The sequence below is a fragment of the Drosophila guanche genome, unplaced genomic scaffold (genome assembly GCF_900245975.1).
Source record: "Drosophila guanche unplaced genomic scaffold, DGUA_6, whole genome shotgun sequence".
Taxonomy (NCBI): Eukaryota; Metazoa; Arthropoda; class Insecta; order Diptera; family Drosophilidae; genus Drosophila; species Drosophila guanche.
The window spans coordinates 2,154,541-2,166,068 of NW_022995754.1; the positions used below are offsets into that span (position 1 = coordinate 2,154,541).

The 11,528-nt window shown below is 45.9% G+C and overlaps 3 protein-coding genes across 3 annotated transcripts; 1 reads left to right on the forward strand and 2 right to left on the reverse strand.

Annotated features, from left to right (window-relative positions):
• Window positions 1-239: 239 nt before the first annotated feature.
• Window positions 240-2,220, reverse strand: LOC117588977 (U4/U6 small nuclear ribonucleoprotein Prp4). Its single transcript, XM_034280566.1, has one exon. The coding sequence runs from the start codon at window positions 2,112-2,114 to the stop codon at window positions 429-431; it is 1,686 nt and encodes a 561-aa protein (XP_034136457.1). The 5' UTR covers window positions 2,115-2,220; the 3' UTR covers window positions 240-428.
• Window positions 2,221-2,454: 234 nt separating this feature from the next.
• On the forward strand, window positions 2,455-5,674 carry LOC117589141 (putative RNA-binding protein Luc7-like 1). Its single transcript, XM_034280828.1, has one exon. The coding sequence runs from the start codon at window positions 2,585-2,587 to the stop codon at window positions 3,926-3,928; it is 1,344 nt and encodes a 447-aa protein (XP_034136719.1). The 5' UTR covers window positions 2,455-2,584; the 3' UTR covers window positions 3,929-5,674.
• An 883-nt stretch (window positions 5,675-6,557) lies between these two features.
• Window positions 6,558-11,437, reverse strand: LOC117588886 (enhancer of mRNA-decapping protein 3). The gene is made up of 5 exons (XM_034280426.1): window positions 10,425-11,437; window positions 9,287-10,234; window positions 9,079-9,230; window positions 8,934-9,018; window positions 6,558-8,857 (listed from the first exon to the last, which is right to left on the reverse strand). Exons 1-5 carry the CDS (start codon window positions 10,958-10,960, stop codon window positions 8,482-8,484), a joined length of 2,097 nt encoding a protein of 698 aa, XP_034136317.1. The 5' UTR covers window positions 10,961-11,437; the 3' UTR covers window positions 6,558-8,481.
• Window positions 11,438-11,528: the final 91 nt, after the last annotated feature.

Below are 11,528 nucleotides of genomic sequence, written 5' to 3' on the forward strand. Positions count from 1 at the left end.
TTAAGGCAAGTGTCTGCAAGAGAGACTACAAGATGGATCAGTTCCTGCTGTCCCTGCTGCTCATTCTCCACACCATTTGTGGGCATCTTTTACCTGTCCATTCCATTCCCAAAAATTCTTCTATAACTTCTTGGCACTCCCCGAAAACTACATGAAAACGCTGCCCACATTTTGTATACCAAAAAAGTTTTATATTTTTTTGATTTAATTATAACAATTTTCAATATTTAAAAAATGCTTAAACATTTGCGGATGCCATGCCGCCTTTCGCCTAACAAATTGTGTCATACAGAAACGATAAAAGTGGAAAAATGTTTGGGCTATTAGATGGAGAGGCTCTCGCTCTCTCTGTAGTACAACGAAAACAGTATGGGTGCGTAGGGACAACTTGGTCCCCTAAGTAATGAAAAATAAAGTCATGTCAAAAATCAGCTATCGGGCGACCAGAGCTTAAAGGTTCGATCAAATGATGTGGTGGCTATATACTGCGAATTGGGTGATATATCCACGGATATGACCTTGTTGTCGTGGCCCTGCAGCGTCTTGAGCGGCTGCCAGGTCTTGTTGGACCAGATTTTGGTGGTCGAGTCGTAGGAGCAGGTGACCAGAAAGCTGCCACAGTCCTGCTGGTACTTGACATCCGCTATGAGATTGGTGTGCGCGGGAATGGTGTAGACGGGCTGTCGTCTTCGCAGATCCCAGATCTTGCATGTGTTGTCCTGCGATCCGGTGGCAATGTGGAATCCATTCGGCGAAAAGTCCACCCCAAAGACAGCGCCCAGGTGGCCTTCCAAAAACATGATGCAGCGTCCTGTGCGCAGATCCCAGACGCGACCGAAGGCGTCCAGGCCGCCTGTGACCAGTACACTGCCATCGGACTGGTAGGCCAGACAGTGCACCGGCTTGGCATGCCCCTCCTGATGCAGCACCTCCGTCTTCTGCTCCAGATCCCAGAGGCGCCAACTGGAGTCGTAGCAGGCGGTGGCCAGAAAGCGTCCAGATGGATGGAACGCCACCTTGGACACCCGATGCGGCATGTGGCCTGTGATGTCGGCAATTGACTCCTCGTTGTTGAAGCCCCACAGCTTGACGGCGCCGTCGTGGCCACCGGAGGCCATGGCCACCACATTCTCCTCATCCGCCTTGACGCCCGGCCGCAGGGCCACGCCACCGACATAGCTGGCGTGGCCACGCAGCGTCTGCTTCAGCTCACAGTCGGGTACGCTCCACAGCTTGCAGAGGCCCGACCACGATGAGGTCAGCAGCAGCGTGGAGTCCTGGCTGAAGGCGGCACCGCTCACGGGCCGCGTGTCGCCCACTTGCGAGCAGAGTGGGGCCAGAGACTGAAGCTTCTTCTGCATCTCCACCATGCGACCAGCCCGCGTGGCACTGGGCACATCGAGCGCCTCTTGCGCACGCATCAGGCGATCGCGGGCACGCGGCAGCGAGTAGTCGGCCAGCCAGAGGCGTGATATCCGCAGTGTCTCGGGTCCCTCGTGGTACCATGTGGCCTCCTGTTCGCGCTGCTGCATCTTGCGCTCCTCCTCCTCGGACTTCTTGTTGAGCGCATTGTCGCCGAGATTGGCCAGCAGCTCCTTGAGGCGGCGTCGCCTCTCCGCCGGACCCTCGCCGAAAAAGCAAATCGGCTCGTTCAGCTGCCGGAGATTGCTCTTGATCTCCGAGTCGTCCGTGGACACGTTTATCTGTCGGGCTCGCTTCTTGCGCTCGAACTCTTCCAGGAGCGCCACCTTGTCGCGCTCCATCTCCGTCTCCAGATCGAAGTAGTCATCGTTGATTTTGTTGGCCAACGAGGCCGCCGTGGGTGGTGGGAGGCTGGCTTTTGTGTTGCTTACCTTCTTGCTGGGCTCCTCGTAATCCTCATCCGATTCAATGTCCTCCAGCTGGGCAGGGGTTGCTGTGGTCGCTGGAGGAGCCGACCCCGCCCCAGATGTTTGGGCCGGCGTTGTGCCCGAGGCGGCTGTGGTTGTTGTTGCTGCTGTTGCCCCAGACGACGCGCCACCGGCATTTTGCCGCTTGCGCTCCGTCTCCTCCAGCGAGCCGTAGTGAATGGTACGAGGCCGTTTAATGTATTGTATATCGTCATCATCGGACATTATATGCTCCTAATCGAAAAGAATTAATTTTAAACTAAAATTTCGCCGAAAAACGAAAAGAAACAACAAAAATATCTATCAATGAAAACGTTTTTGGGGTAGTGTGACCGCGGATCTATAAAATATGCCGTAATATACCGATTTGTAGGATGAGTGTTGGGTAGCGCAACAGGGGATGGAATCAGTGGTGAAAAACAAGTGTGACCTACAATTTTCGATGTTATCGCGGTCTTTTCACCTCTATAAAAAAGCTATGCACCACTTTAATGCACTTTTGCTGCTGGCAAGACTGAAATGCATATTCGGTATATTTGTGATGGTATATTTTCGTAGATAACTCCGCGGTCACACTGCCAGCACACACAGAAAATATATTTCCAGGGGTAAAAAGAATTGAAAATTTTATATTTTCAACATACAATCCCTTTGAATTCGCTGTCGAAAGTGTAATTTAGACGGGAACATTCAGGATGAGCGCACCGAGCAATAAAATGTCGGCAACGGATCAGATGCGAGCAATGCTGGACCAGTTGATGGGCACCACCCGTAACGGGGACGAGCGACAGCTGAAGTTTTCGGACACACGCGTCTGCAAGTCGTTCCTGCTGGACTGCTGCCCCCACGACATACTGGCATCCACACGCATGGATCTCGGTGAGTGTCCCAAAGTGCATGATCTGGCTTTTCGTGCAGATTACGAGAGTGCGGCCAAGTCGCGTGACTTCTACTACGACATCGAGGCCATGGAGCATCTGCAGGCGTTCATTGCGGACTGCGACCGACGCACAGACTCTGCCAAGCAGCGGCTGAAGGAGACGCAGGAGGAGCTGACCGCCGAGGTGGCCGAGAAGGCCAATGCCGTCCACGCCCTGGCCGAGGAGATTGGCAAGAAGCTGGCCAAAGCCGAGGCCCTGGGCGAGGCCGGTGAGGTGGAGGACAGCATGGAGTTGATGAAGGAGATCGACGAGCTGCGCAGCAAGAAGATCAAGGCCGAGCACGAGTACCGCACCTCAATGCCCGCCTCTACCTACCAGCAGCAGAAGCTGCGCGTCTGCGAGGTCTGCTCCGCCTACCTGGGCATCCACGACAACGACATCCGGCTGGCGGACCACTTTGGTGGTAAGTTGCACCTGGGCTTCCTCACCATTCGGGAGAAGCTGATCGAGCTGGAGAAGACCGCTGCCCCGCGCAAGGTGGAGCTGAAGCGCACGGGTAAGATACCAGATCGTGACGAGGAGGGCCGAGGCGGCAGAAATCGCTACTTTGTAGGTGGCCGAGAGCTGGACCGACGTTCCCGCGTGCATCGCTCACGTTCCAGGGAGCGCCAACGACAGCGAGAGTCGGAGCGCGGCGACCGGGACCGAGAGCGTGGCAACAGCAGCAGCAATGGCAAGGCCGAGGGCAGCACTGAGCGTTCCACCAAGGACGCTCCAGAGGGACCAGATCGAGGCAGTGGCGGCGGTGGACAGCGCGGCGGACGCGACAACGATCGCATCAATCGCAACAATGACGGCCGCGACCATCGTGACCGAGAGCGCGATGGACGACGGGACAGGGATCGTCACATGCGCAACGATCGTGGACGCTTTGGTGGCGGCGGCGGTGGAGGAGGAGGCGGCGGCGGCGGCGATCGCAGGGATGACAGGCGTCGTTCTCGTTCTAGAGATCGATCGCCGCGTGGCGAGAGGCGCAACTACAATCATTTCGCTGGCAACAATCACAACAACAATCATGGCAGCAGCAGCAACAACAATCACCACAACAACAACAACAACAGAAGGCGATCCTACTCGAGGGAGCGCTACCGCCGTTAGGACAGTTCCCCCACCCTGCGCACGTACGTAGCAATAATCCGAAAACAGAAACAGCAAAAAAAAAAAACAGTCACTACAATCTGAAACTAAGAGAAAAACTCTGAACTAAATAGCAACAAATACCACAAAATATTGAATTAACGAAGAGCCAGCACATCCAGAACAGACGTGTGGGAACGATGAACTTTACATATTTGTATATTGTTAATAATCTCTTATTTTTGATCTTAGTCTCGCAACCACTTAAGACCGAATAAAGCCTAAGATCTGTTAACCGCAAAAACCCCAAAAATGCAATCCAAAAAAATATATAAAAACGAATCCCGACCGAAAGCGAGAGAGAAGCATACATATAAATGAGATTTGATAGTCCCCTCGATCCCTCGTTGAGAGAGGTTTTTGGTATGTAGAGATAAAACCCAAATGTAGAAGAACCAAACCCCTCCAACCTACACCCCACAAGAACGAAAACCACACGCAGTGTTGCCAATTGTAGTATAAACGAATATTTGATGTTGTCTGTAGAATCACATATAGAACTGGGAGAGAAGAGCTCCGTGAACTGTCCGAACTGCCAAGAGAGAGAGAGAGAGAGAGAGCCATTCCTTAAATTGAACTAAAAATGTTACTGATAATATAAAGGATAGATAAATATTTATGAATAAGCTGTAAAGGAGGGACCTTTTTATATACTAGTTGGTAACACTGTAAGAACCAACCCATTCGACTCGTATTATACTCGTAATATTCCCCCAGCTCTTAGCTCTCTATTCCCATCTCTCTTTATTGATTCCAACCGAGGCGAATCGCTGTACGAGCTTTCTGGGGTAAGCCTCAACCATATATAAACAACAACAACAACAAACTCTTTTTCTCTATCTGTAATTCTTCTCTACTTGAAGTTCCAACAATTTTGCAGCCCACACTCAGCGTTGCTTTTGGGTACGTATTGAGTAAATAAATATATGCAGCAGAAGTACGTCCCACGTCTAGCATTAACGTTAGTGTTGTCTTGGCAGATACATTTATCCTCGTTCGTTCGTACATAGTTAATATAATCAATCCAGATAATCCAAATAATCCAATACGATAGCTTTGGGTACGTATCTACTCCGGCCGTTGAGCGTGAGAAAGGGTTTCTCCCTTGTGTTCTGTATTTCGTTTCGTTTTCCGTTGGGTACGTATTAACGTTAGAGAATTGATATATGCTAAAGATCTAGAAGATCGCAGCTCTGAGTGGTACGTATGTATACTGTATAATATTTATATATACAAAAATACTCAACCCAAAGCAGACAGACAGCAGTCTATGTAGGGGTTGTCGTATCGGAGTTGCAGTTCCCAACGTACGTATTCCCTTCACTCTACTCTCATATTCTCTCTCAACCGAAAAGCAAAACAAAAACTAAGAAAAACCCAAATGAAAATATGTATTCTTTTTACCATAAACTCTCGTAGCGGTTTAGAGGAGTTTTTTAACATACAATAATCACGAATTTCTCTATGGTCTGCACTGATCTGATCTGCTCTGCAAAATGCCAGCCATCTGTGAGTATTCGGGTCGTCAACTACACAACAAAAAACTAAAAACAAAAAACTACAATAACTATAATATAATATAGCAAACACTATAATCAATATACAAATATCCAATTATTGTTCGGCCTGGGTCTGGGCTTTTCTGCTAACGTTTTCGTTCGTTCCGTTTCTTTCGACAGCCAAGGATTTGTAGTGGGATTATTGTGAGAGAGGGAGCTACAATATGTATGTATGTATAACTAATATATATCCCATAACTCTTCGAGTACCGGGTATAAAAAGAGAGAGAGAGATTGTTTGTGTTTTCGCCTAATTTATCAGTGGGTAAGAATTTATCAATCAATCACAAAAATAAAAATCGCTAACTCCATTTTCTATCTGATCTGTCTTATACATTTGTCTCTTACTTATTACCCCAATCCAATGCCTATTGTTTTTATCTACTCTTAAGTGAAATATATACACACACACACACACACACACACACACAATCTTAAGTTATTCACACAAAAACACACTCAACGTCAAATCTATATTAACTTTTATCTTTATGAATCTAAGTGGATTGTAATAAAATTGCACTGGAATTATAGTGACATCGTCGGAGTTTTATTTTAGCTGTTGGAAATGCAATGGGAACTGATGCCTTCTACATATTTTCTTCTAGGAACCTGCGTGAGAGCATAAAACATATCGTGTAGAGATAAGCCAAATCCGTGGGATTTACCCTCTTTTGTATGCTTACCTGCACTCTTTTGAGATCTACTGTGTACTCTAGGTAGTGAACATCCGTCATAAAGGTGTGTTGAGCTATAAAATATGAAAAGTTTTGCCATACGTCTAGGTGAAGTTTGCATGTCTGATTTCAATTTGGAATCAGATCTACTTTGATGTTAGCTCAGGGAATTTTCGTGTAGAACTAGAAAATCATTAAAAAACCATCTGAATAATTTATCCATTCCGCCATTAATTAGCTCACTCCCCGAACTAATATTTACATGTATCTGAAATCTGTTCCACACTTTATTGAGTGACCGACCACATCTGTAATACCACCCAAGAAAAAATAAACACATGCGACGAGGCAGAATTTTGTTTCTTCCATGAGAAGGCTTCTCGGTGTTGTTTGTATTTTAAATATTGCTGTTTAGGTCTGAAAGGGCTTTTGCTTTTCAGTTTGGTGTTGTTGTTGTTGTTTTTTTGTATATATCTTTTGCGTTTTTTTGATTTGTTTTGTTTTTGTTTTCTTGTTTCTGCTTAATTTTGAGTTTTCCAAAAGAGAATTTCTGTACAATTTGTGTTTGTCTTTTCGTTTATGTATAGATATATATACGATACGTATTTAAAATTAGGTCTTCATTCTTGTATGTTTAACAATTTCAATTGGCCCGAAAGATAAATTTTAAATATTTCTTTTTTACAATTTTAAAGCGTTTTCGAGTGCCCTCCCAAAAAGTGCCTGGATTGTTTTTAGACATTTTTGGTGTTTGGTTTCTGGGTTGTTCTCTGTACTGTTGTTGATGTTGTTTTGTTGATTGGAAAACCTTCTCAAATGCTCCCAACGCTTCTCCACTTTGTACATCCTTGGTTCAAGATCTTGTTTCTCGTGTCTTGACTCTCCTAACACCTAACTCAAAACAGTCGTTGCGGACGGGGGGGGGGCTTGGGGCTGTGGGGGCGTCCGGCTATAACTCTCAGTTACACACTATCACTATAATGCATGGAAATCTAGGAAATTGAATTTGCTCTTGATGATCATCAACATGAATGGACTTTAGAAACTAATTTAATTTAATTACTATTTATACAACAATTCATCTCGCTTAAGTGTTTAAGTTTAATTGTATTTTGTTGTTGGTTAAAAATTTTGAACTATTTGATTGGATTTAACTTGATATAAAATCGATCATCGATCTACACTTTAGAATTTACATTTAAATATTGCTGTTCGGTTTTTCTGCTGTTTAATTTGTGTTGGTTTTACTCTCTCCAGTATTCGATGGGTCAAAAATTATGCTCTCTCTCCGACGACGACGACGACGCATTATCGCTTATATAATAGATCTACTACGACAATATATAGAAAGTGTATCCTTTGTCTCTCTGTATGGTATAGTAGGGTATGGTCTGTGGTTTGTGGTTTTAACATTTTTCTTTTTAACTCTTGCGGGAATCTCTTACGAACTAACTTAGCTACTGATTTGATTTTATACTTGAATTTGTATTCTGCTTTTTGTATAGTACAATTAGTTGTTGATTTTAGTGCTTAAAATTAGACATTGAATTTGGCATTTATTGCGCACTCTGCTCCACTCTTCACAATAATTAACATATGATCTTTTCTATAGAATTGATTATTTACAAACGATTTGTTATGCTGAATATTTGACGTTTGAAGACCACTTTTAAAGGCTGTATGATGTATGGTGGGGAATGGGGTATGCACATAAAATTAAAGGGGCATTAAAATAGTTACTTAGTAAAATGAGTTCCCAAAGCTTTTGAAACTTGTTTTAAATGCTGGACTAGCTTTTCAGAACAAAGGGTGAAATAATCGAATTAAAGATTTACAAAAAATTAAAGTTAAAAGAAATAAACTTAATTATGTTGATAAAAGTGATAAGATTGGCAGCTGTTTTGATTAATTAAAGTGTTGTAAGGCAAAGAAAAGAATAATTACTAAAATATATAATATAGAAAGGGGGTGGGGGAGTGGTTTGGTGTGTGTAAACTTATCTTAAGTATCTATATGTATACGCGTCGTTGAACAAAATGTTGAAATCGAGTTAGATATGAGAGTTAAACAGATAGACAGATAGATAAAGAGAGAGAGAGAGGACTACTAAGAGCTAGATTCACAGGAAACTGATGGACTGATGGAACATCTCATCACAAAAGTGTTTGTGTGTGTGTGTGTGTGTGGATGAGTGTGTTTTGTGTAGTGTTGTTCTTGTTGATTGATTGATTTGATTGCTGTTGTTGTTGTTGATGTTGCTGTCGGTTATGTTGTTGTTTCAGTCCTTTGAGTGAATCGGTATCACATATTTATGTCCATACGGACTTTTGTACTTAATGCCACAATCACGATAGAATTTATCCGGTATACCTAAGTTACATAAATACAATTTGCCACAATTGTTCGTTGATGAAGGGGTTGCTGGTTTGGCAGTAGCTGCCACTGCTGCTGCCACAGCTGCTGCTGCTGCTGCAGCCGAAGATGTGCTCGGTAGGGGCGTTGGTGTAGCTGCAGCCGACGATGATGATGATGCTGTTGCTGCTGCTGCTGCTGCTGTTGATATGCCATTCAATGGTAGTATAGGTAATATAGAGTATTTGATAGCCACATCATTAATACCACACGGTGGCGGATCTATGGCAAGCACTGAGGCGCTGCAGAGACAAAGAGAGAGAGAGAGAGTAACCAATAAGTTTGTAGATCGTATCTCCCACCCGTAAGACTATTTACCGATTCAACCTGAGCCAATTCTTGATTCCATCCGATAAAGTAGCGGTGTTAGTCGATAATATCACAAGATCTGGCGTGGGCAAAGCTGCAAACAAACACAGGGAAAGGTAATGTATGCTTAAATTAGGAGTTTGTTAGTGCTTACCATCCACGGCATGGACTATGACATTGTCTGTGGCCTTAAATAAGGCAATCTCCACGCTTTGGCCCACCAGCTGCGCCTGCTCCACATACAGCAACACGGTCAGGCCGTGAGAGGCCAGCTGTCGACCCGTTGCGGCTCCAATGTTAATTGTTCTGCAGAAAGTCGGGATTAATGTTTTGATTTTTGGGGGGCTGCTCCCTTTGCTCACCTCATATTCTTGACGCCATCACAGATGATGGCTATCTTGGGCCACTGATGATTATTGGCCGGCGTCAGGCGTCTAGCACCGCCCAGCAGTGTGATGGCCAGGTCGCTGGCACCGCGCGCCAATATATCAATCTGACGCTGCAACGACAATCCCGACTTCTCGGCACACAACTCAATCTTGCTGCGCACAAATGCCGGTATGGTTGGTATGATCAGGCCGTCGTCAGTCACAAAGTCCTTGCTGCCATCAAAAATGCTCTCGATCTGTCGCAGCTGAAGCGGCTTGCTGGCCAGAATGTTCTCGTCGTGCCGATACTTTTGCTCCGGCTGATGATGATGCTTCACGGGTTGACGCGCCGCATCGGGCCGCGTCGACTCGATGTTCTCCCAAATGGCCTGTTTGTCGAACAGCGCCAGATTACCCTCAAAATCAAACTCCTCCTGCAGCAGTGGATCATCCGCCTCGCTGCCAAATGTCTGCCGCATGCTGCTCTCACGTCGCACTCTATTTCGCTTATTCTTGCCATTTCCATTTCCATTCCCGTTGCCATTTCCATTACTATTGGTGTAAGAGCCGTTTCCGTTGCCATTGCCATTTCCATTCCTTCTGCCGTTGCCATTTCCATTTCCATTACCGTAGCTGGAAGCTGCCTGCGGCTGTTTGTAGTAACCATCGCCGTTGCTGATGATATCGATGGGCCTGCTGCTGGCTGCCGCCGCTGCTGCCTCGCCACTGCCACTACTACCGTCCGCACTGCTGCTGCAGTAGCTCTCCCGATTGTTACCAATGTAGACAGCTGCAACAGCGGCCCCGAGCTTCACCTCCACCTTGGGCGGTATCATGTTGCCAAAGAATGCCGCCACACTATTCGGAGTCACCGACATTTGCTGTTGCTGCTGCTGCTGCTGCTGCTGCTGAGCGCTGGGCGCACGCGAGTTTTGCGGCGTTCTGTGGGGGAATGTCAAGAGAATTTCAAGATTAAAGTAAAGCAAAGCTAATGGAAAATAGCCCAGGCTTATCGTTTACACTACACTTTATGTAGGGGTATATTGGCTCTGCACAAGCCTGGGATCATTTATAAATTAAGAGCAAAAATAGTGGGCAGAAATGAGGAAACTAAAACGGGAATAAATCGTACCTCCTTGTACCATTGAGTCCATTCGCCTCCATGAGCTTTAGTTGGTGCATTTTATCGCTAAGCGTCGAAGTAGCTGCACTGCCAGCACCATTTCCACTTCCTTCTCCTCGCCCATAGCCATTCGCCTTGCCCCTGGATGCCAGTGGCAGATCCTGTTCTTGCTGCTGCTGCTGCTGCAATTGAAGTTGTTGTTGTTGTTTTTGTTGTTGTTGTTGCTGCTGCAACTGCTGCTGCTTGCCGAGAATATTGGAAAAGTGTGGCAACTTGACGGGCGTGGGCTTGTTCATCACCGTGGGCGTCGAGTGCGTTTCCACATCCTGATTGACCGGCTCGATGAGGTTGATGCTCCGTATGTCCGTGCACTTGAGCACCACCTCGGCGTTCTGCTTGCGCAACGGGACGCCATTGCGGAAGGCGCGCACGATGGTTATTTCCTCCGCGGATATTTGCTTGATCAGACCCTGGAAGACGCCCAAGACTTCGTCGCACGTAATGGACACCGCACAGCCGATCCAATCTTGATCTGTCAGACCCATGAAATAAGCTGTTTTTGTTGTAGTTGCTGTTGTAAGGCAATCGCGAAGCAATCGGTGGAGCTTTTGGGTTTTGGAAATTTCTCGTGTGCCTGCGTCTGCAGTTTTCAATATATGTATTTGGATTTTTGTCGAGGCTTTCTTTTTCGAGCCGTAGTTGTTGTTGTTTCGTTTCTTAATACGCAATTTCGCTCGCACTCACTCACTCACACAAACACGCACACCAACTACGCACCACGCCGACCCTGCGCTTCTTCTTCTCGTGGACAGGCCGTTGCTTTTTAAGTCCTTGCGGGAACACACACACAATTCAATTGGCAATTTTTCTTTTCGATGTTGTGCTGCTTCCTGCCGTACAAATGACCTCGATACTTTGATTAGGTTTTCTTTAAATGCACCCCACTCTCTCGCTAAACTTATTAGATTTTGTTTCTTTTAGATTTTCACTACATCGGTGTGGCTGTTTCTCGGAAGTAACGGAAATACCAATTTGCGAATATACTAACAAAAGATACCAATAAATTGTTGCGAATTTTTGAGAGACGATAACAATATGTTTATCTCGCTCACT

Bases quoted from the DNA above. Each gene is read 5' to 3' on its own strand.
- LOC117588977 (XM_034280566.1), bottom strand. From the start codon at position 2,114: ATGTCCGATGATGACGATATACAATACATTAAACGGCCTCGTACCATT.
- LOC117589141 (XM_034280828.1), top strand. From the start codon at position 2,585: ATGAGCGCACCGAGCAATAAAATGTCGGCAACGGATCAGATGCGAGCA.
- LOC117588886 (XM_034280426.1), bottom strand. From the start codon at position 10,960: ATGGGTCTGACAGATCAAGATTGGATCGGCTGTGCGGTGTCCATTACG. The intron at 10,235-10,424 runs GTACGATTTATT...ATTCCCCCACAG, and splicing joins GGACTCAATGGTACAAGGAG to AACGCCGCAAAACTCGCGTG. The intron at 8,858-8,933 runs GTAAATAGTCTT...TTGTCTCTGCAG, and splicing joins AATTGGCTCAGGTTGAATCG to CGCCTCAGTGCTTGCCATAG.